Here is a 25,694-nt window from a genome sequence, read left to right as displayed (position 1 = left end):
CCAGGATGCTACAGACCAAATTTGGTGTTATTCCGACCAGCAGTTTCAGAGAAGAACATGTTTAAGTAAAAATCAATAGAGGAGGGACCATCCACCTATAGATACTAATAGCTCAACCATTGGTGAGCTAAAAAATAGGATCAGCAGTTTCATACAAAAAGAGTTTTAAACTTTTCACTACATACATATAGGGAAAACTGACCATGCCCTATGGTGGCCATGTTTTTTGATGTACATACATGTCACTCTGAACTGCCAAGGTGGTAGATTTGTTTCCAAAAAGTGGCAGATTGGGTATCAAAAGTGGGAGATGTTTCATTCCTTATTTACCCAGTTTACCATTATGTATGTTATGAAAGTACAGTAGATTGTCAAACTTAACCATAAATACAAGAAGATAACTTGTGACACAAATCATATCTTTTATTATTATTATTCAATCAATACATACTAAATAATTTCTTTAGTATAAACAATTTCCTACAGTCTATTGTATAAGCCTCTTTAAGGTTCACATTTATTTCCTGTTAAGTTTGTACAGACTACAGGCCTCTTTTGATGATCTGAGAAGTTCTTTGCTCATATTAAACCTAAAACATTCACTGTTCTCACTGAACTCGAACCTTAACAACGAATTCAAACTCAAAGTTCTGTTTGCCAAATTGTCTCTGTGATCTGTTTGAATTTTTCTAACTGTACTGAAACATCTCTTTGGATAAGCATTGCTGTGGGGCAGGGAAAGGACAGTCAGAGCTACTTCACTGCGCTGTCCAAACCTATGCCCACCACTCATTGTCTTCAGAATTTCGATCTTAAACCAGAAACTGTCAAGACTTGTGTCTTCACTGATAAATGGCAGCTCTGAGTCTTGACTCAGCTGGTAGTCAGCATACTCATCCATCAGCAGGTCTGCTTGAACATGGCACCCAAATCTGTTGGCCAGGCTTAATACTATTAAAAATAAAAAAGAAAAAATACTTATTTACAAAATCTATGTGAAAAAGACCTCATGTAGAAATGTGCGTGTGTGCTGTTGACTTACAATTAGCACTTTGTACAGGCTTGTAGATAGAAAGTAAAATCACAAAAAAAAATTTAATAAAATGTCTAGATAAATAAAATTATGTCAGCTAGTACCTGCAACAGCAGAAATGTCCTGTCTAGTAGATGGATTCACAAAGCCAAGGTTTTGCCTTGTGGGATCATTCAGTGGAAATTTCTTCAGCATTTTCTGGTGACTTCTTCCTGACTGACCTAATAATTAAACAAATACAACAAAACAAATCTGGTAAATTGAAGTTCTGCCACCCTGTTTTCTTGGATTGGTGCTATGGCTTCGTTTAATATGTGTGTGGTCTTGGTTTTTTTGCATGCAAACTTCTGGGCAATTTGCGAGTCTCAGGGAACATTTTCTTGCACAACTCTGTGAAGTGATCCGCTACAGAAAACATCAGATTATGTTCAACAACAAAGCTGGTGAAGAGTACTTTAGCATTTGTTATCTCATCTTCTAAGGGATTCTTCTCCAAGAACATGCTTTTCAAACTCGCTGTGGAAGAAGTATCTCTGGTTCTGCTAGCATGCTGAGATGTTCCAACATGTGTTTTAACATCATTGATTCCACCATGTGTAATTCCGAAGGAGGCTTTGCATAACTTGCAGTAAGTGTGTCAGTCAGTTTCCAGCTTGTCTTTGTAAAGTTTGTTGAACTTTGCTGTCCATTCAGGGTAAAACTTGCAGTCATACCTAGGTTTAGTATGCCATTTTTCCGGCGATTCTACATTTTTAGTAAATATTTTACATTTAGACATTGTTGCTGATCAAACAAAATGAAAGTGTAATAATTCATTAATCGCACTGAATTAAATAATGTAAATTAAAGGCAGTGGCTAGAGAACCGGACTTATTTGTCCGGAACCGGTTCTCTAACCAAAATTGGAATTTCATTTCTATGCATAAAGCTGTTGAAATTCACTTTGTTTCTTTGGGAAAGTGTCATGCATGTTATTATCTTAATTATTTTCACCATTGCAGCAAGCTAGGTATGCCCTTTCATTTATCAGTGTTTACTATGTCTCCAAAAGTGTTCTAGCCGCATACTGTCCGCCATATTGGAAGATAAACTTGTTCGAATGAATGCGAAATCTTCAGCATTGGAGCAAGCCGAAAATAAACTTGAAATTTAAACTTAAAAGGTACAATACAAAAAACAAGAGTGCAAGAATGTCACAATATACGCCCGTCACAGCAAATTTCTTTACTCTAGCACCTGTATTTGCAAATGGAATTTTAATTTTGTGGTAATTTTTGTAATAACTAAGTGTTTTGTTTTTCTTAGTCCACAAAAAAACTCCTTACCAGGTAGAGACACCTTAAAATACACCTAAAATTGGAAAGTAACATCTATGTTGTACCACAGAAAAGTGGTCTTGGTTTTTCCCTACGCTCAATTATAAAAAAGTTACAATATAAGTTATTTATAGTAACAACTAAGGGAAGTTAATCTTAAAAAAAAAAAAAAAAAAAAAAAAAAAAAAAAAAAAAAAAAAAAATATAAGTCCTCACAAAAATCTTTACCAGGTAGAGACTGGTCAAAATACACCTCAAAATTGGATGTAGCATGCATGTTGTACTACAGAAAAGTGGTCTCGATTTTTCCCTACGACTAGTAATGAAAAACTTACAATATAAGCTATTTATAGTAACAACAAAGGGAAGTAATTCTAAAGAAGGGAACTGCACATGACACTTCGTCTCATGATGATGTATAATTGTGTCAAGTTACATCAAAATCCCTCCATGCATGAAGAAGAAATGCTTCGGACAAAGTCATTCTTGTATCTGACCTTTGGCCTCTAAGTGTGACCTTGACCTTAGACCTAGGGACCTGGTTCTTGCGCATGACACTACGTCTCGTGGTGGTGAACATTTGTGCCAAGTTATATCAAAATCCCTCTATGCATGAAGAAGAAATGCTCCGGACAAGGTTTTCATTCTTGTATCCTTTGACCTCTAAGTGTGACCTTGACCTTAGACCTAGAGACCTGGTTCTTGCGCACGACACTCCGCCTCATGGTGGTGAACATTTGTGCCAAGTTATATCAAAATCCCTCTATGCATGAAGAAGAAATGCTCCGGACAAAGTTTTCATTCTTGTATCCTTTGACCTCTAAGTGTGACCTTCACCTTAGACCTAGGGACCTGGTTCTTGCGCATGACACTCCTTCTCATGATGATGAACAATTGTGCCAACTTTCATCAAAATCCCTCTATGCATGAAGAAGATATGCTCCGGACAAAGTCATTCTTGAATTTGACCTTTGACCTCTAAGTGTGACCTTGACCTTAGACCTAGGGACCTGGTTCTTGCGCATGACACTCCGTCTCATGATGGTGAACAACTGTGCCAAGTTTCATCAAAATCCCTTCATGCATGTAGAAGATATGCTCCGGACAAGGTCTGTGGACGCCGCCCGCCCGCCCGCCCGCCCGCCAGGGGCGTTCCCATAATACGTCCCGTTTTTCAAACGGGCGTATAAAAAGGAAACAATTAAAACAAACTAAGTAACTTCTGTTTATTAGTATTGATTACATATCTTTGAATGTGTAATGCCGAGGTGTTACAAACCAGTATATAAAGTGATCAGTTAATATGCAAGAAGTTTTAATGGCAATTAAATTAGTTTGTACATCTATAAACATGTAATGATGCAAATACAAAGTACAGAAATTAAAAATACTATTTTTAAAAAAAATCATTTAAACATTGTACAGGTTTAAAACAAATTACATTTAAAGACGACAAAGTAGTTTTCACGCATTCATTTCGTAATAGTTTACAACATTCCAATTAATATGGCGGACACGGTATGCGTCGAGTAGGCCTACACTATTGGAGACAGTGGATTTCATCAGTGTTATAAAATTCTGGTTCCCTAGCCTATGCACGGTATTTTGGTTAGAGAACCGGGTCCGGATGAATAAGTTCTCTAGCCACTGCCTAAATTAAAATTGCAAATATTTGCACTATCTTGATAGTCACACAACAAGGACCATTTGTATGAAATTATTTGAAAATCGAGCCAAGTGTTTCATACAAGAAGATTTTGTCCTGACCTGTTACCAGTATACCGCCAGTACTTTTACCTTGGGATCGAAATTATCTTTTGGTTCGCATACAGTGCTTTAGGGTATAGCGGATTTTAGGGTATAGAGGATAGGCTGATAAATTTTATATTTAGACTTGGATTATTGTATAAATTTTCATATCATTCTTTTACTGACATGCAAACAGACATTCTGGCATACATTTTAAATATTTGCTCGTTGTGTTATTTTTCATATGTCATCAAATGTAAAATAAAGCTATCCCCTATAGACTAAATCAGTGTATATGTAAAAAACGTCAGTGAATGAAAAGTATTTGATAGAAATTTAAAAAGCTGAATGTTTTTGAAAAGAGAATACATTATTATTCTGATTTATAGTAAAGAAGTCTTGGAAAGTTTGTTAAGATGTGGATTTTAAACTAATAATGTAAAAAATGACCAAAGCTATCCTGTACACCCTAAATCAGCTCATATGTAAACAATGGCGTGGAGAGAAAAAATACATGAATTTCTATGAAAAGCTGACTGTTTTAAGAAGAATAAATGTTTTCTGTCTGATATACTAAAAAAAACTATTATTGTCATTTCTTTGAATTGGAAAGCAGGAAAAATTAGTTAGCTATCCGCTATACCCTAAAGCACTGTAGTCTAAGGAATTTGGTGTCGAAACTTCTTGGTTAGCTCTAGATGCAGTAAATTTTATTGGTGATAGTAGTGTAGGGCCTATTCTATATACCTGTGTTAAACCTAACCCTACTGAACCTCTAGTCAGTGTATTGTACGCTCCAGTTTCTACCTGTATAGTCATATTCGATACTGCATTTAAGAGTAGGAAGTGGCTATTCCTACGGTCCCGTAAGAATAGCCTCACAGGCTATTCCTACGGCTCTCCCGTAAGAATAGTGAAATAGCCCACAGGTGGCTATTCCTACGGCTCTAAAGACAGTTTGTATGTCCACCTTGTATTGCATTGTACTGAATAAATTCAACTGGTATATTTTCGAACAAATTGTTTACTTTTCAGTTTCACACCCAGGGCGCCCCCTCCCAATAATTTGACCAATTAAGCTAATTCTCTTAACAATCTTTTGACAACGAGTCAATTTTAGCTGTGTCCTGCAGTTTTATAGTTGTTTTTGAGGTTTTAACAACCACTTTTTAAAAAAACAAAAAAAAAAAAAAAAAAAAACGTTGTTTAACATTTTATGGAACTGGGTTTGTTATAGGTCGGCTGACTTTCAAAATGTACGCCGCCCTAGCTCCCCACTCTAAAAATGCTTCCTACGTGCCTGACAAGCGCCTGGATTCTTCCTCTAGTACCAGAAAGACTGGAAAATTATCAAATGACACATTTTCCTGTCAATGTTATGTTAAGCATTTTCACACACAATATGTAGCTGTCCGGCAATGAAAGCCTTAATGCATGAATATTTGATCACCACCCGAAAAAAATGCACCTACCTTCCAATCAAAATTTAACAGTGACTTAATGATAATGAACATGTAATGGAGGCCAAATGCAAGTGGTATTAGAAAACTTATTTTTCCTTGAAAAGATAAAATTTTTATGCAGCTTCTTTAAGCCACGTCCTTTAACAAGTGCATGTACTTATTTCACATCTGCCAAATAAGTATCTATTGTGAAATTGGCGAATTCACCCAGATTTTCCCCTTTTCAATAAAAACATGAAAATGTACTCAGAATGTGAAACCCCTTATCTAATGCATTGTTTTATAAGAAGACTTATAATATTTTCTACATGTTCACAAGCACAGGCAGTAATTGTGGTCTAAACTGAAGTAAAACTCTTAAAAAGAAACTTTGAAAAAATAAACAAATTCCTTGAAAAACAGTACAAACTATTATCTGATGAATTGTTCTTCCACCGCTATAAACCATTTATCTACCTGGTACTAACAACATACCGGTAATTATTGGTTTTTAACCGATATTTGCGCTAAGTTCAGTGATTTGAATATTACTTCCTTTTCTTTAAAACAATGTAAAATAGCACTTACATATCTTAAAGACGATTATCTCTAAGTGAACTGAAAAAATAAGGCAATTAATTTGGATGGCAAGATATGGGAACCACAAACTGTGGTTTAAAATGAAATGATAATAATTTAAAATTACCAAAGTGCTCCCTGTAATCTTTATGACTTTATGGCGTGATTTTGCATATCGATGACCATCTGGCAAAATCAACACCTGTATTAACCTAATTAATACTTAGTATAAGTATTTTTTTCTTGAAAATTGGCATGCACACGTAGAAATATATACTTAATAAAAGCTTAAAAGGATTTTAAAAAGTATTCAACACTTTAGATTTTATGTCTTGATTTTGCCTTTTACTTGAGATTTTTTCGCATATAAATTCGGTTATTAATAAAACCCGGCCCGGCCCGGCCCGGCCCAAACCACGGAAATAGCCGATTCCGATTGTATGGAAACCACCGGAAACTTACGGACGGAAGGCTAATATAATTACGAATGATATCGTGTCGATATCAACTTGCATATTTAGAGTTTAGTAAAATGCACTGAACTTTATGAAGCCCGCGAGGAACTTCTTTGATGAATGGGTTAAAAGACTGCGTATTCTTGCAAAAACGTCTTAATATAATTTGTAAACTTGTACACAGGAATCGTTATACACAGCGTTGTTTTGACGAACCTTCTAATTAGTTCCCGAAAGTTTGTATCGTTATATAATACTTTATAATCACGTTTTGTCCAAAAAGGTGTTATATTTGGAAGAAAGGAATTCCTCTCGGGCCTCAAAGAGTTTTTGTTTCACCTGTGCATTCCTAAAGCCTAAATAATTCTTTGTGTCCAGTAACATGCCTAAAATAGTTAGTAAATAGGTAGGGTTTTTTTATACTTTTTTGTTCAATGAGACTTTACAGAAATTATTTTTATATTTCTAATATCACTGACAATTTCTAAAGAATAGAATGAGCAGTTTTTTTTAAACTTTTTATTAAAAAGTTTTTAAAAAATCTCAAAGACCATAAAACGTTTAGGGTCATGTGAAAAATTTAAATTAGGTCGGGATCCCGATTACGCACGGAGAATGCAGCGTTGAATATTGAAAAGTTTTACACACGGTACCCCATATTTTTAAAATATTCCTGTATAAATATATAGAAACAAATACTGAGATAGGTTTGTTCACGCAGTATTCTGAGTATCTTAGTCAACTGAATTGACGTACGATGAAAGTCACACATTGAATTTATTGTGGTACATTGCAGTTTGTGGCATAGTCTTTGCACTTCATTCTCATCCATCAGATGTTCGTCAAAAAGTTCATCCGGTGAACCACGGTAGAACTCTGGTATGCGAGAATGTTGCACTTTGGATATTCGATTTCATATTCGGCAGGTTGCTATGATGTTTTAACATCTTTTTTATTTTTATTTTTTTCAAGTTTGCAAGTAATCTCTGAATAATCTAACTTACTTCAGTTATATTCAAATTAGTTCAAAACTATATAGAGTAGAATCGTGATACAAATTTTACCTTTTTTTTCATTTTTGTACAGATGTCTCGTAATCCGGAGGTCGCGGGTTCGAATCCTGTCAGCGGATTTTGACCGTGACTCCAACAGTCCCTTCTTTCGGTGCGAGTACTGGTTAGTTTCCAGGAAGCAGTCATCGAGTGTATTTGACATTAGTTGGTGAACCAAAACTCGACGCGAAAAAGAAATCTTTTGAATGGGAACAAAATTACCATTTAACTGCACTCAATATATAGAACGATTCACACTGTTCCGTGAAAAAAGACCAAGTAAAAACCTGTTAAGGTTCGTTTGGATATTTACCAATGCTGTACACTTTCAGATTAAGCATTTAGATACTTCAAGATTAAACTTCAAAGGTTAGACATATCTTGCAAAACTTTGCAATTTATTTAGGTTGATTTGATATATTATTGTAAACAGAATGTCCTTTCAGTCAGTTTGCTAGTGCTCGGCATTTTTGATACATAACAACAGAAGAATCGTTTGAGCCCGCTAATCATAATTTACAAATAAGTCTGGAAAAAGCAAAATAAAACTTTAAATGGATGTTGTTTCTTCAAATCTCACAAATTTCTTCATTAAGATTTTTTTTTGTAAATTTATCAATATCACAGTGTACTGCAGACGATTTACTCCAACATTGCTTATTTTACTATGGTCACGTGACCACACCGGAAGTGAACTGTACTTGTATCTATATTGAACAGCTTTAATGCTGTCGCATTCTGAGACCCTACATTTTGTGAGTTTTTCATTGGTAGAACCAAACCTATCGTAACTATGCAAATTTAACTGTTGCTTTTTTTATATACAGAGTAATTGTACGATAGTTTGCAGTTTTTTACGAATGATCTGAGTGTAATTCTCCGGCTAAAATGGTTTGTTAAACTGCCCATGTGTGGCCAAATCCATAAAGCATCTCGGAAAAGTTTTAACCTTACATATTTTTTTTTCAGCTTTATGGTAAAGAAAGTGTAATGAGCGGGATTTTCCAAAAACAAGTTGCATCCTTCATAACTTGTTTAAATAATAGTAAAAGTTGATCTTCACCCGATATTACATTGTAATGAAAAGGTAAAGTTCGTACTTCTTACGCAAATCGCGTCGAGAAATCACATTTTAGCTCAACCCTAAATATATATACATGTAGTTGTGACGTTTCTGTTTTTAAGGAGATTAATTTTTTTTTTTGGGAGGGGGGGGGGGGGGGGGGGGGGTGTCCATTATATCCAAAAAGTAATTATGTTTCATTTGGTATAACAGGCCCATTGAAACCTGTATGTTTTCAAACGGAATGACTAAGTAGTGTGTTCTTTTTTTCCACAAATACAATTATGATAAAAAAAAAAATGAATTGTAATATGAGCGAAAAGTGATAAACAGGGGTCTCCTTCGTTTTCGCGGTATTGTCTTAATTTTCTCCTACCCTATTTTCACGCGCAGCTATTGCACACTCAATTTTTACATACAAATGCTTGTATCTAAGGGAAAAATAAGTTAATCACCAAAACAAGTTTACAACAGCATAAACTTCGTTTTAATTATATTCTTATTTTGTTAGCCATTTTCGATTTCTTTCCTATCTTTATTGTTACGCGTGTATACCTGAATACATGTTACACACAGAAGCGGCGTAATGAAAAACATAAAATAGTACTTCTTATTAAACACTTTATTGATCGTTCGCCACTCAGTATGTATCTTTTATTTTCTAAAAATGTTCCTGAAATGTTTTTGAATGAAATAAAATTATAAAATGACTACCAGGTTCATTTTCATGCTGCGGTGCTGGGAAAATTTGGACTGTGCATATCAAAGTCCCGACCAATTTAAAAGTCAGAATTAGCCGGGAAGAATTATTTCCTGTTGTGGCCTTTTAGGATTTTAAGCCCATTTTCGTCAACATTGTATTGTACATTTACAGTTTAAATACTAAACTCTTTCTCTACAGTAACTTACAATGGTCGCATTGAGAAATATTAGTCACGGATAGAGTTATTTCGGGGGATCACCATCTCAGGAATACATTACTTATTTTATTATACCGAAAAATTAATGAAATGATTTATTTAACATTAAAAAAGGCTATTACTTACCAAATAATGAAAACAGAATTAAGGAGGCTTTACTAGTAAGCACTTAGAAATTGTCGCGACTTTGCTGTATAAAAATACTTTCTGATAGGTATAGTCTTGAGGTTGCATAACGCTGTATTTATGGGCATATTTCAACAAAATCAGCAGCAGTAACATTCGAAAAAACGGCGATAACTACGGAACACATAATGAGAGCACTCATTTTCTTAGTATTTAGTAGTTAGTTAATTTCCAGTCTGATGGTGATAGTTTCAGTTTAATATTTGATGAAAAAATGTTTTCAAAATGTTGCATGTAGAACAAATCATTCAAAAGCAGAAAAGAAAAATAGGCCAGGTTCACACATGTATGAACACAAGACAAAGTAATTTAATCCTATGTATAAATATGCATCGTCTTTTAATCAGTACGAACGTATCGATCTCACATAGGGACATGAAAATGTAATATCACATGCGCAGAAAAACAAAATAGCGTTGCTGCGCATGTGATATGAAATTATTGTTCTTAACATTAAATCTATATCTATAGTCCTTTCCATTGTTCTAGATGTAGTCACATGTTCAACGATAAAAAGTCGTATTTTCTCGAAGGCGGAGCCAAACACACGTATTGACCTCCAGCTGTGACGTCCACACGTTAACGTTAAAACAATGCGACGTCGTTTACAATTAACTACGAAAGATGACCTAAGGCTGCAGACATTTGTATCTAATGTTTATACTTATGAGTAGGCTGGATTTAATAATAAAACAAATGTCGCCTTTTATGTGTTAGTGTTATTTCTAGAGCGACGCAGCGGGGCGCCCCGCCCCGCCCTTTTTAACTGCCGCCACGCTGCCCTAAAATCGGTCCTATGTTCCGCCCCTTTACTGCCCTTTTCAACTGCCGTCAGAGTGCCCTAAAATCGGTCCTGTGCTCCGCCCCGTTACTTCGCATTAGCCTCAAATTTGCATAATCACCTAAGCGCGTGTCGTATCGATTCAGCAGCCTGTTGTATACATAGACGATAATTACGTCACGGAGCGTGAACACACTACAGGTCACATGTTGTGTAATGATTAAATTATGTCAGCGTTATAATGATGTACGGAGATTTGATTGAAGGTTGTAATTGGGATCAAGGGATTACGACTAATTGTATAAATTAATACAAATAAAAGGACTTTGATCGGTGATAAATACGCAAAATTAAACATTGATTAGAATCAAAATATTGCCGTGTTTGTAACGCTATTAAAGAGACAATGGATTACGGTGCTGAAAACAAAAAGGTAAAAATCTGAATTCTAAAATTATATGTTCTTGTATCATTCTTAATTCAGAATTTGACGAGTTAAACCATAAATTCATAGTTTAAGTGAACATGCCTTCTGTAAAAAGAAAATTGGTTCAGTTAGAGAAAGAAAGGGCTAAAATTGCAATAAATAATCATTGTATGACATCGTTCTTCGGAGCTAGAGCAAGGTAAATAAATAGATTATTCTTTAATATTAAAGGCACTGACCGACCAGATCAAACATTTTTAGAGAAATTATTTTATTGTTTGCAGATGCATTCAATAGATGCGTTCACATGCATTTTATTTTTGCTTGATAAAGGTAGATCTATATTGAATCTAAATTTCATATTTAAAAAAATGCACAATTACTTCATATTGTTTATTTGATGAGGACTTTATACATTTGAAGTAAATACCTAAAGATAAATCATTTTAGTTAAAGTTGTCCATAGGATATCTATTATGGAAAAATTTTTTTTTTTTTTTTTTTGGTACTACAGGGTTTTAATTGTATTATTTCAGTGATGAGACAACTCAGGCTACCGAGGCTGTATTCGATCCAGCTCCTGTGCGTCGGGTGCCAGCCACCAGTATCAACAACTTCAACACCAAAACAACGGAAAACGCTGAAAGCTAAACACAAGATTGGCTTTGAATCTGCATGGACATTGACTAGACCTTGGTTATACAACAAACACGAATCTGAATACTTTTCACAGAAATATTGAAGACAAAATTGATACAGCTAATTTCATCACAATTAGAATTGCTAGATTACATTATATGAATGCTAATTTTGCAAAAGATATGAAATTATTCAACTGATTAAAGAAATGAACTGTATAATATTGTATTTGATTCTAATCCTTACTTCAATGCAAGGGAAGCAACACCATAATCAGGTGTAATTGTTCTAAAGCCCTCTCAAACAACATGTTAGAAAATGCCCTTCTTTCCTAATCGCGGTACGGATGCCCCCCTGCCCCTTTTTAGTAGCACCCTGCCCTTTTTGAGCCCTAGAAATAACACTATGTGTGGTCGATATGTGGATTTATCGACCTGTTAAAGCGATATCAAGCCGATAAATTCGCCCGAGGTTGATATTGCTTTTATCATATCAGGCTGATAAATCCACATATGAGTCACGCCGTGAGAAAACCAACATTGTCTATTGCGATTAGAGAAACCGTTAGCAAACAGCATGGATCCTGACCAGACTGTGCGGATGTTGGTTTTCTCATGGTGCGGCTCATATCGACCTCACCAAAAGGCAATTATTGTATAATATCACATGCGCAGAAATTGAAAATAAAATTTTGCGCACGAGATATAAAAACGCTTGTAAATATGATATATTATTCAAGTTAAACTAATAGGTAAATTGCATTGGACATTGTGTTGGGTATAATAATTTAACATCTGAATTGCACACATTTGTAATCCATGCTTTAAAATGTTCATTTTAAAAACAAAAAAGTTAACATTATGTGAATAGTTGTATAAGCATAGGCTGAAATAGTGCGTAGTCCGACCAGATCGTTTTTTTTTAATTCTGTGTTATAAAGGTATGCTAGTATTATTTCAAATATAAAAGAAAGAGAAATCAAAAATTAAATAATCTAAAAACAAAAATAACGTTAGCAGTAAATTGTTAAAACACGAAAGTTCATTGCTATCACTACCCTCCCATTTATCCATATTAGATATTTACCGTTTTTTATGGTATTGTTTTGTTTTGAACAGACTGAGCGGACATGTTTGGGGAGGGGGGGGTCGAAACTTTGCGACCGATCTTTCATATTTTAAACTCCAGTTCATTCATTTCTACAAGTTACTGTAACTCCGGGTATCATCTCAATACATATCACCCGGTTTTGTTTAAAGCTAAATTATATGATTTATCATTTGAACAACATTTTATATTTTTTTCCAGTTTTCTTGTATTTCAGGAACAAAGACCTATTACATAGATTTATACCTTTTTAGAAATGTTTACTTTGATACTTTTATGAAATTTTGTAATTGCCTCCCTTTAATATGAAAAAAATGTAAAAAGTGGGCTATTTTTTTTTTTTTTTTCTTTAAGGTTTTGATATAATTTATTGTTTTATATTCAGATTTGAATACTTGAACAACCTGAAACAAATGGCAAGTATAAAAACAGCGCATAGCTTCGAAGTTAATCTATTTTCGATCTATCTTGGTTGCGCAACCGAGATAGGCGAAAGGACTATAATAATAATTTCATAAACTTACATTTCAAATTAATTTTCGCAAAATGTGTACTTATCAATGCAAATCTTTGACAACCTTAATATAAGAGTGTTTATATTCATATGTTCCCTAAGGCAAGATATTTTTATTAAATTAATACTTAATATGCTAAAACGCTATCTTGGTCGGGCAACCAAATTTTATAAATACTTCCAGTGCACGCGGTATAGACCCCTTCGCCGTACTACACAACCTAGTGTCACATCGTTAGGTGTGAAATAACGACGCACCATTAACTAGCCTGTCCAGTTCTGTTGAAAGTATCCTGCAAACTGCTATCTCGTGTCTGTCCGGTACACAAAATGACACATCGACTGTCGAACGTATTACTTCTTTGATTGTGATTCAAATATCTTGTTATTTTAGGTCTTTGCTTATGTCAAGTGCAATACTTCATCAAACATACGTATCATCAATATTAAATACTTTGCTTCTGCTTTTGTAATAATAAAATAAAATATACATGTACATAAATTTGCCTTGATTAAGATGGCGGTATCACCATTCGTAATTATATTAGCCTTCCGTCCGTAAGTTTCCGGTGGTTTCCGTACAATCGGAATCGGCTATTTCCGTGGTTTGGGCCGGGCCGGGCCGGGCCGGGTTTTATTAATAACCTATAAATTCTGTCCAAATCAACACCCTCAAACGTTTTTCGTGAATAAAAGCTTAAAATGATTCTTTAAAAAATCATCACTTTAAATTTTATATCTTGATTTTGCCTTTCATTTAAAATTTCTGCGTATACAGTAGAATCTGGCGAAATCAACACCCGTATACGTTTTTCGTTTCAAAACCACCTTATATATAACTATTTTTTCTTGAAAATTGACATGCAAAGTTCTCTCTGGATGTGATACTAAAAGGTAAAAAATTTGTTCGAAAATATACCATTTAAATTAATTCCGTACAATGCAGTTCAAGATGGACATACAAAACTGTCTTTAGAGCTGTAGGAATAGCCACCTGCGGGCTATTTCACTACTCTTACGCTGCCAACGGAAAATTCAAAAGATGCCAAAGTGACGTCGATGACGTCGAAAACCGTTAGAAAATCTTGACGTCAGCGGTTATGTTCATGCTAATTGATGCTTTAATTGAATTGTTTTACATTGCGATTATAATTAGGGTTTTTGTCAGTAAATGAAATTTTCTTAAATCTGATCATATACAGGTTATTTGTTTGTGTGAGATTAAAGTATCTTTCACGAGTAAACACCGAATACAATATTTTCATGAGTGGTTTACCCACAGGTGAAAATATAAGATATGGCGTCCATGAGTGAAAGATATTTAGATATTACATGTAAAAACAAAGAAATTTTCTTTTTATTTCTGTTTTGACTAACTTTACACCCATTTTATAGTTTCTTACAAGTGAAAAATATCTTCAGTATTTAATATTTTTTCACTGTGAAAATACCAGCTATATTTCACTCTAACATTTCGATAAATCACTGAAAAGCATTTAATAAGACAGGTAATTCTATATGTTTAGAGCTAAAATGAATACTTTGGAAATACACTGTACTTGTATCTCGGGTCGTGGGTTTCGTTCTTGGGTTAATCACATATATAACTGTAAGCTTCAACATGCATATTCTGATCACTTCTTAATTAGGGATAAGAACAGACAATTTTCTCTTTGTGAAACATCCGAGGACATAAAACTAATGAAAACACTTTATTATGATGTTACATATGACAATTTACAGAAGACAGAACATGCGCGAATGCCGAAGCTGTTGGATAACCCGTGAAACAAGATATTTACGCTGTGAAAAAAAGTATATATTTCGTCTGTATATTTGGCGGATAAGAAACAAAAACAAAGACTTCTCGTTGCAGTACATCGTAAGCTGATCGGATTTTACGTTCGATATATGACAAACAAATTTTAAAATTGATAATCGCTGTGGCAGCATTATGATTTACATAGACAAATGCCACACTTTATCTTTCCTAATACGAATACTCCTGAAACTCATTCAAAATATATCCGCTGCTTGTGGATGTTTACAACTTTGAGCAAGATAATTAATTACCCCTTAAATCTCCTTATGAGTTGTGCATGATTTGAAAATATTTGAGCGTTTTTCTTCAAACCAATTTTAACCGATTCAATTTTGTCTTAATATTTTGCTTTTATTTTTCTTTTGCCTCAAAGGGACAGCCTCAAGACGAACAGATAGCAAACGTTCACTATTGTATACATATTGGATATGTATACATACTGGATATGAAACGTCACAAATCATTAGTATTTCAAGTTTGATATAAAACTACGTGCAGCTAATTTATTCTGTTTTACATCACATTGACTGACTAACCGCTTTAGGGAGCTTTTAGGCTTATAGGTTCATGTAAAGTGTTTGAGACTGCCCCTCGAGTAAATTTTGTTTCATGTTTTGAGACCTCATAGGCCTTTGTTTTGCATACATTGTATACCAAACCGTTCAGAAGGAGTAGACATGTCATTCAAGAGAGGTTGTTTAGCTCGGTACAATAAATATTTCTCTTTTATGACATGTACTTTGCTTGTCACATTCGGTTTTGTAAAAAAATCAAACTTCTTTTTCAAAAATATTTTGACATTAGGTGTTTACTTATGTGTGCCTAACATATTTCTCCAGGTACTCCCAGAGTTAAAATTGCTACAATACATCTACATTTCAAAAAATTTGCCAAAATTGCAAAACGAAAGTGAAAGTAGAGCTGTCAAAATGACAAAATACTCCTATATTTCAGAAAATATGTAAGTTAAACTGTATTCCAATACTAGGAGTACCTAGATAAATATGTTTACAGACACAAACAAAACGTATATTAAAGAAAAAATACTTTGAAAAAAAAGTTTGATATTTTCTACAAAATAGAACCGTGACGGTCGAAGTACCTGCAATTTTAGACAAATACTTATTCTCAAAGAAGCTTACCTTTGTGTAATGTAATTCCCTACTTCCTCTAAACAATTCAGTGTATTTTATAATAAACAGAAACGGTCTTCGGAGAATAAATTTCCAAAATCAAAATTCACCTGAGGGGTGGTGTCCAAACACTTTACATGAACCTTATGGCGTACAATAGGGGCCTCCGTGGCCGAGTGGTTAAGGTCGCTGACTTCAAATCACTTGCTCCTCATCGATGTGGGTTCGAGCCTCACTCGGGGCGTTGAATTCTTCATGTGAGGAAGCCATCCAGCTGGCTTACGGAAGGTCGGTGGTTCTACCCAGGTGCCCGCTCGTGATGAAATAATGCACGGAGGGTACCTGGGGTCTTCCTCCACATTAAAGCTGGAAAGTCGCCATATGACTATCATGTTGTCGGTGCGACGTTAAATCCAACAAAAAAAAAAACAACATATTGAAGACAATTATAGTTATGCCTCTGACTATGTAATTATTGTAATTTGCAACAACAGCTCCATTACAATCATTGTCAACATAATATTTGACATTCTTAACTAAATAAAAAATATCAACAACGGTAGTTACTTTCAACATACATGGAACTGAAACTGAACTATTATATGCAATTTTTCAGAAGCGATTTAGTTACATGTGGTTTTAAATTAATAAAATATATGTTGATGTTTTTATGGATTTACCGATATTTTTTCACGAGCATTTTAGTTACATACGGTGTTTCTTTACCATTTCCCCCGATCTTCAGCCGATCACCACAGGGACCGTGATATGTCTCGCCCAGGATCCGAGCTCCTGAATATGAATATAAGCTTCCCGGCGAGCATAATATAAAGTAAATACATTTCATTGTACTTGTCTTTAAAAGTAGATATGGCATTATTTCTTTTAATTATTTTATTACGATTTCTTTACATAAACCTGAAAAGAAGAGCTTAAACGCTGTCATGTTACAATAAATGATAATCGAGAGAGTTTTAGCCAATTTATAGGGAATCGATCCTAACCGATTATCGTTGCTTTGAAGTCGGGATCGATCCCTCTACAGTAGCATGCGTATTACCGAATGTGATATATACTATCGAATTAAAAAAATCTGTGCTTCCGGCACGTGCACAGAGCGTCTGACTTCGGACTTTGGAAGAATAATACGCTTTTTCCTTGTGACATAACTTGCGTCTGCACATCAGATACAAATATGGCAGTGTTGTTTTTTATTCTAAAATCTACCTTTAAATGATAGGGAAATCGATCCTGCGCGAAACGACGAAAAATCGGGATCGATCCCCTACGGTAACATTCGATATACCGATGACATATTTATTATCGAAAATGTGTCCTTCAATTTCTCAATAAACCATCGAGCATTTTCATCATTTTTTTTCAATGGTTGAAAGTGCGGATAGAAATATGCAACTCTCGGTAACTGTTTTGCGGTAATGCGGCCCGCTTGAAGATGCGAATGAAAATATATGGCTCTCGGTAACTGTTTAGGCGTATCAAGGCTCCGAGAGTCATAATTTCAATCCACACCAACTAATGGTAGATTCTTCTTCCTGCATACCGTATTCTTCAATTAAATAAACAAATGATTCCTTTTAAGTACTAATTTCATCATAGTAGCGTATGAATTTACGCATTCATTCATAAATTTACAGTATGTGAGTCATCTTAAACCCCGAGGGTAAGTTCACATCGAGCTCTAGGGAAGGGTAGGCTGTTGTGTAAATGATACTTACCCCACCAGTAAGTAACTGACCAATCAAAAATTGGGGCCGTGGAAGTATGTAAGACTTTTTTCCTGCACACTGAGCGCTGTGATAAAAGCAAGGAACCAGAAACCCTACCTCGCCATGGAGTTTGCGGAGTTCAGGTCTTCAGCAGGGAAGATACGATGGTGTACTAACTTATACCGTTCAAGTGGGTTATCGAGTACAGTGTCAGTCTCTACTCTACCCTAGAGCTTCGATGTGAACTTACCCCGAAGTGTATGACGAGTTTTTTCCAGCACAGGCAAACCTGTCTGGTATGCAAGAAGGTTTTTTCCAACACCGACAAAAACACGGGAAAATCCTGTCCAGCATGCAAGAAAAGGCAAATTGCGTTGCGCATATCATGTGTGACTTCTCTAATTTAAAAATAAAAGTTCACGTACTGAGGTGTTACAATGTAACTAATAATGTGAGTCTAAAAATCTACTTTTTACTCTTAACTCGGCTTTCCCTCTACTACGAAACACGTGTGCAACTAAAAATGTGAACGTTACTTTTTCTATATTTCAAAAAGAGCCATGAAAGGGAAATGAATCACAAAAAAAAAAAAACACAAAAACAAACAAACAATACATTGTACGATAAAGATGAATGTAGAAACTGTGTTCCGTCGTTCATTTAAAAAAAAACAACAACAACATAAGTTTGAAAATATCCTAATTATCCTAATAGTATTCAATATCTAAACACATCATAGTTTAATTAAAAGTTCTTTTGTTTTCATATCGACATCGTTTCAAATATTATAGGTAAAACTATATTTTTATTTGTTTGTCTGTACTTGAGTGCGCGTTGTATGCGTTGTTTGATTTCATTTTTTTCAACACCGGCAATGATTATAATATCTTATATAAACTTATTACAACACACACATTTATATATATTTAGTATTTTACATACTTCATTGGATGTCTAGTGTATTTTTATCACATCGGTAACCGTACGGGAATGTCTCGAACAGTCGCACACTTATATAAACAGTTCAAATTATTGAATATTGAATCAGTCTCCTTCGAGATATGAAGTTATAATCATATTATATAAAAATGAAATAAAATGTTGTTTGGTTTTTAAAGTCAGATCGACATAATTGTATGTCATGTGGCGACTCTCTAGAACCGTTGACCTTCCGTTTGCCAGCCGGATGCTTCCTCACATATAATAATTCAACACCCTAACGAACCAGCGACGGTGAAGGTCAAGTGATTCGAAGTCAGTGACCTTTATACACTCTGCCAATGAGACCCCTAAACACAATTTAATGGGTCCTAACTGTAAACATTCTCTAGATTCAGATTAATGTAAACATTACTCAAGCTGAAGGCACCTTAACAATAAAATCATTGCAAAGTATTACTTTATTTCAGGATCACAATTGTTTTTTTATATCTGTAAAATATTCATCACGATTTTATGAAAGATATAGGTTACAAGTTTGTTAAACTGTCGAGAACATTTCAAAGGCAGTGCAACGACACTTGGAAGTTCCTTACACAGAGCGTGAAAAGGACTTTTTCAGTAAAATATTTATGCCTCCAGTTTGATTCAATAGAACTTTGTTCGACTTTTTATTAGGAAATATCTTAGTTTTTAAATGGTTTGCTAGGCTGAACAATACTATCAACATAATATTTAGTAATTTGTTCAATGTATTTCGATTTACTGAATAAAAAACATTTCAATTGAATATTCTTCTCGCAAAACGTGCGTTGTAGTCATTTATCACGTTTCTTCGGTCAGTCGTACAACACCCAAACCAACGATAGGTATTTACTATTTCGGCGGGAACTTTTGATACGTTCACGTCTTTAAAGTGACGTCAACTCGAAAATGACGTCATAATATGCCAGTAAGATTGTTATGTTTTCATTTCCATAGAGACAATAGTATGTATATCTGCTTGGAAAATAATAACACTGACATCAAATAAACGGGGTAAATGTTCAGTTTAGATCGGCCCAAATCGGCCCTTGGCACTCAACGTAGTAAACAACATCGGCCCAAAATCGGCCCTTGGCACAGAAGTGGTTAAGAGTAACGAAACGCCTTTGGCTTTGGGTCTTCTTGTACTTGAAAGATTCAAGCGTGGGGAGAACAAAAAATATGTAGCTCCAACACTCATTAAAGGCACTACTATCGATACTTGCTTCATAAATAAATTTGTATAAACTAACAAAAAGATATGCTTACTTTCATAAATAAACACAGAAAGTTGGGTTGTTGTTGTTGTTGCAGTCCGCAACCGGTGTATCATTTAAAACGATGACTGTGATAATGGAAAATAAAGGTACTGTCTGCAATGAAATGAAACTCTGGAAGTTGTCAGACAGAAAAAAGTATTAGGAATAGTTATTGATGACGAACTAAGCTTCCATAAACACATTAATAACCGAACAAAATTTGGTTTCAAAGCTCTCAGCTTATAAGCACTTGACTTTGGTAATAAGAGAGGCACTGTAGATAGATAGATTTATTATCCAGGAATAGTCCCTATGCTCTATCAAAGAAGTATAAAATACATTTTTTACATTATTTTTATAGCTCTTTGGCTCTATATACGGAATGAACAAAAATAATAAAGGGAGGTAAAAAATACGTTGATTTAAAAACCTTTCTGAATGTCATAATTAAATATCTATAAGTTTAACACAGTCTTAGGGGGGGGGGGGGGGGGGGGGGGGGGGGGGGGGGGGGGGGTTGGGGATTGAGGTGGATATAACATATCGATACTTCATTCTGTAGAGGGGGCTATTCCTGGATATTGCCATTATTACAAGTATCACAGTTATATTCAATTATGACATACATATCACAGAATTAATCAGGAAATATTGCACACCTATTGATAAAATAATATCATACAACTAATAAAAGATAAAATCAGATTTTTCAGCACATTTCATACATTCAATGAGTTCCATTTTGACTGCTTTTTTAAAGGTATACTTATTTTTTAAAATTTTTATGTTTAATATTTGGAAGGCTATTCCAGTCATTTATAGCTTGAAAATAAAAAGTAGTCGATGTAGAACTGTCAACCCGAGGTACATGAAAGCTGTTAACACTATGTCTACAATTATAAGAATGTTTCTTAGAGACAAGAGAGAAGTAATTGTGCAAATATGCTAGACAACTATTATTAAAAATTTTATGAACATGATTGAGCCTTAGTTGTTTGACTCTGTTTTCAATATTAAGCCATCCAATATTACAAAAATCTGACACTTTCAAAGATCTCTTACAATCATAACCACAGATAAACCTGATAACTTTGTTTTGAGTCACTTTTAATCTATTTTTCAACTGTTTTGAAATACCACTACCGGTATACCAAGATGAAGAGGCATAGTCAAAATGACATTGTATTAAAGAATTACATAAATTCTTTCTCATATTCATGTTTAAACAGTTACTTTGCAGTTACAAAAATTTCAGTTTAGAATTTACTTTTTTAACAATGTTGTTAACTGTAGATGTAGCTGAAAGATCATTGTCTAATACACTTCCAAGATATTTAACAGATTTTTGTGATTCTATGGTATGACCATTACAAAATACATTGAATTTGTCAACCTTTGCTATATAGTTTTCTTTTAGAACCAAACAAGATACATTCAGTTTTGCCAAGATGCAGAGATAATTTGTTTTCAACTAACCATTTACTACAGTTTTCAAGCTCTCTTCCTAGAACATTTTCAATAACTTCTGGATCTTTATGAGAAAATAGGATAGCACTATCATCTGCATATAAAATTAATTTGCACTTATTACTAATACTAATACTCACATCATTGACATAGCATAGAAAAAGTAAAAGACCCAATATGCTTCCTTGTGGAATACCGCATGAAATATTCATAAAATCTGACATAGAATTATTCACATTGACTGTTTGTTTACGACCGGACAAATAAGAATGAAACCACTCAACTGACTCCACACCCATTCCTTTTAATTTGTCACAAAGAATTATATGGTCCACTGTGTCAAAAGCTTTCTGGAGATCCAGCATGATCATTCCTGTATACAGACCTTTGGAGTTTTGATTTTTGATATGGTCGGCAAGTGAATAAGGCATGAGTCAGTGGAGTAATTACATCTAAAGCCACTTTGAAATTCATATAAAAGACCTTGTTTAACAAGAAAAGACTCTAGCTGACTAAACAGCTTTTTCTAGAATTTTTGATATAATATACAGGATGCTAACTGGTCTTTTTTACTTCCCTCTGTACCATGTTTCTGTAATAACAATATTTGATACAAAATAGGGTTATGGAACCTGCATAGTGCTTATCAGCTCATGACAGTGTACAAGTGTGTGAAGTTTCAATCCATTCCCATAAGTGGGTACTGAGATACCAGCTTACATATAAGAATTAAACCAAAAACTCCTAAGTTGAAAAAGGGACATAATTTTGTAAAATGCAAAGTTGAGTTATTGACCCTTTGCACTGCATGTCATATCATGACAGTGAACAAGTGTGTGAAGTTTCAATCCTTTCCCATTAGTGGATACTGAGATACCAGCTTACATACAAAAACTTAACCAAAAATTTCTATGTTGAAAAAGGGGCATAATTTTGTAAAAAAGCAAAATAGAGTTATGGGACCTACTTTGTGCATGTAAGATCATGACAGTGAACAAGTGTGTGAAGTTTCAATCGATTCCCATTAGTGAGTACTGAGATACCAGCTTACATACAAAACCTTAACCAAAAATTTCTAAGTCGAAAAAGGGGCATAATTTTGTAAAAAAGCAAAATAGAGTTATGGAACCTGTGCATTGTAAGTCAGTTTATCACAGTTTAATAAGTGTGTGAAGTTTCAATCCATTCCCATGAGTGGTTACTGAGATACCAGCTTACATACAAAACCTTAACCAAAAATTTCTAAGTCAAAAAAGGGGCATAATTTTGTAAAAAAGCAAAATAGAGTTATGGAACCTGTGCAGTGTAAGTCAGTTTATCACAGTGAATAACTGTGTGAAGTTTCAATCCATTCCCGCAAGTGGTTGCTGAGATACCAGCTTACATACAAAAACTTAACCAAATCGGGACGCCGACGCAGACGCGGACGCCGACTCATGGGCGAGTCCAGTATCTCTACTATTCTATGAATAGTCGAGCTAAAAACTAGATATCGGACAATTTTTTTTTTGTTACATGCCCAGAATATTTGTGTGATGCGGTCACACAGAAAAAGAAGTAAAACTCAAACGACTTGGTAGTTGATTTAGCACTGGCTAAAAAGAGCAAAAAAAAAAAAAAAGAAAATGAAACGAACATACAACTGAAGTTATAATGGTTGCACATGGTCCAAGAATATTAATTTCCAATTTCTTCTTACAAACTCCTATGAGAGCATAGTGTCAAGGGAGCTAGATCACTGTGTAGGAGTTTGATCTTTCCCAGGAAAACAGCAGATCAGAGGGTGGATCCAGATACTTATGGTTAGAGGGGGAGCGCACTACTTTTAGGCGAGAATTGTGAGGTGATGATGCATTTTGTGAATTTGTGTTTGCGTGTATACCTGTATTAGTGCAGTATGTGACATAGTTTAGCATGAGTACAAAGAAACAATGCATGCATGACGAAGATTTTAAATTTTCAAGAATAAACAAATTTAGATTTTTCTGTTGCCTACTGTAGAGCCATTGCTTAAAATCAAAAATAGAAAACATTCTGAAATGAAGTTTTGCAAGTGGAGTAAAACAAAAGTCTGAGCAAAAAGCACTGAATAAATTTTGCTCACCAGATTCACTCCCACCTCTTCCCCGCTTTAAATCTGCTCTTGAATATAGTTTTATTGCAGTCCATGTGTCTGTCTAAACTTCCAACATCATGGGTAATAATTGTGTTGAGAGGATGTTTAAGGGAGCTCATGCTAAATACTGGAAAATGCTTTAAAGGCTTTGACTAAAAAATCATCTTTCTTTCAAATTTAAGTTTGGTCATATTATGAACATTAGAATATGATCATTAGAATATGACTTTTTGTTTCTTAACTATTTTAAAAATGCCAAGTCAAGAAAAAAAGTTTTCCACTTCATTACCAATACCTCTCAAGAGGATTTAGTGTTCATTGTACGTTAAATGTAGATATTTATAATTGAGGCAAGTTAGTTATCTTGAGTACGCATTACAAACGCTTTTCAATTTTCATCATAACAAGTACTAAAAACAACTAATTCTCATGTGTTTCCGTAACATTATTGTCTGTCAGTAATTAAGTTCCAAAGCATTCTTAAGAAATACAGCATTAATTTCCAGATACCTAAAGAAAATTATGTTCTTAAAATGTTTTCGAATGATCTGGAGGCTAGTGCCTTTAAGAATGTAGGATCAAGTTTGTTCTACAGTTAGAAATTTTTTCATATATAACTCTGTGAGTTTGAAGAACATTAGTTTCTAAGACAAATAAGGGCAGAAAAAACACAGGTCACCGCATTCATTTTTATTTTATAGGGCATTTTCTTCACACACTGCATAAGCATTTCTGAAATTACGTCATATTGAAAAATCGGGGTAGATCTACTTCGTAAATAATATCACACTTATGCGTGTTCAGACTGTACATCTGTGCTCAGACTGTACAACAGTATTGTCCTAATACCAGCTCTAATTTGTGGTTAAGATAAAAAAAAGCCATTAAAATATAATCTAGTTTGCATTTATAGTAGGCAGAGAATTTGGATTTAGGTATATACATGCAAGGGTCATGAATATTTATAAGCATGGATATAGAAACATGGTTGTTTAAGGAAATGATTTGAGGTGCAAAAATGGACAGTTCCCAATCAATAAAAGGACTATTTATTCTTATAACTAAATTAAACATAACAACATTGAAACTATATATCTCCTTAAAATCTAGGCCAAGTTTGAGAACCAGGCAGTTCGGATGAGTATCTCCTGAGTTTCTGCCGTATAGTGTCCTTTCAGTAACTAGTACTTTTCTTTTGATACCAACCCATATTAACATGCAATGTGTATGTCTATGAAATGTAGGTCTTTGTCAATAACCTACTAGTCCAGACCAGATCTTCACAGGATTGATCCTTGAATAAGTAACAGTTGCAAAAATTTACAGCATCGCCTCAAAATTCAGAGTATTTTCAAGGTCAAAACTAATTTTCTGCAAAGAGCATAATTAGACACACTTGCTGTAGTTTGTAACTGCTGTCCTTTATCAGATTTTGTGAGGACTTATTTTACAGGCACATTCAATAGTTTCCATAATGCACATCTTTGCCCGAATAGTGAGTTACCTGACATTGTCCTTTAGCTAGGGGTAAGAAGGTTTGCTTCCTCCATTTAGAGTTGCATTATAACTAACAAGCGAAGCTTCAACTAAAAACTATATTTTAAACTGATACAGTCTATTGTTGCGACTTCTGCAATATACAGAAAGAATCCCCTTTAGCTATATATAAATTGTTTTGAACTTTCAGATGTATACAGAATGAAAGTTCATGAATATTTTTGTAAAAGGGAGATAATAAGGATTTAGTTTAAACATATTTTGTTTCAGTAATACATGAAACATTTACAAAACATTAATTAAGGAATTGGACAGAAAGCTATATCAGCTTACAGTCGTCCTCTCCTTAAAATCCTAATAAGGATTTGACATATAACACAAAAATTAGCAATGCATGGTGTGGTATTTTTATGTTGTTTATTATACATTGTATCTAGTTTTCAGTTA

At 34.3% G+C, this 25,694-nt stretch overlaps 2 protein-coding genes and 1 long non-coding RNA gene across 5 annotated transcripts in view; 2 read left to right on the top strand and 1 right to left on the bottom strand.

The window, feature by feature from the left end:
• Positions 1 to 402: 402 nt before the first annotated feature.
• LOC123529643 (uncharacterized) lies at positions 403 to 20,241 on the bottom strand. The gene is made up of 3 exons (XM_053521267.1): positions 20,178 to 20,241; positions 1,138 to 1,254; positions 403 to 951 (listed from the first exon to the last, which is right to left on the bottom strand). The coding sequence occupies exons 1-3, from the start codon at positions 20,239 to 20,241 to the stop codon at positions 518 to 520; spliced, it is 615 nt and encodes a 204-aa protein (XP_053377242.1). The 3' UTR covers positions 403 to 517.
• LOC123529645 (uncharacterized) lies at positions 10,669 to 11,863 on the top strand. The gene is made up of 2 exons (XR_006682183.2): positions 10,669 to 11,009; positions 11,540 to 11,863. It is a non-coding gene; the product is annotated as an uncharacterized LOC123529645 (long non-coding RNA).
• Positions 20,242 to 20,289: 48 nt separating the features above from the next.
• Positions 20,290 to 25,694, top strand: part of LOC123529641 (synapsin-like) — a 173,275-nt gene continuing 167,870 nt past the window's right edge. Inside the window, exon 1 of one of the 3 annotated variants that reach the window (XM_045310046.2) lies at positions 20,290 to 20,426. The gene's annotated coding sequence lies outside the window, so the exon portion shown is untranslated. Of the gene's footprint in view, positions 20,427 to 23,269; positions 23,478 to 25,694 lie in introns of those variants that run through there. The other 2 variants (XM_045310049.2, XM_045310045.2) reach the window with 2 other exon arrangements.

This window comes from Mercenaria mercenaria, chromosome 13 (genome assembly GCF_021730395.1).
Source record: "Mercenaria mercenaria strain notata chromosome 13, MADL_Memer_1, whole genome shotgun sequence".
Lineage (NCBI taxonomy): Eukaryota > Metazoa > Mollusca > Bivalvia > Venerida > Veneridae > Mercenaria > Mercenaria mercenaria.
The sequence above is the reverse complement of the archived record's forward strand: the minus strand, read 5'-3'. Positions and strand labels throughout refer to the sequence as shown.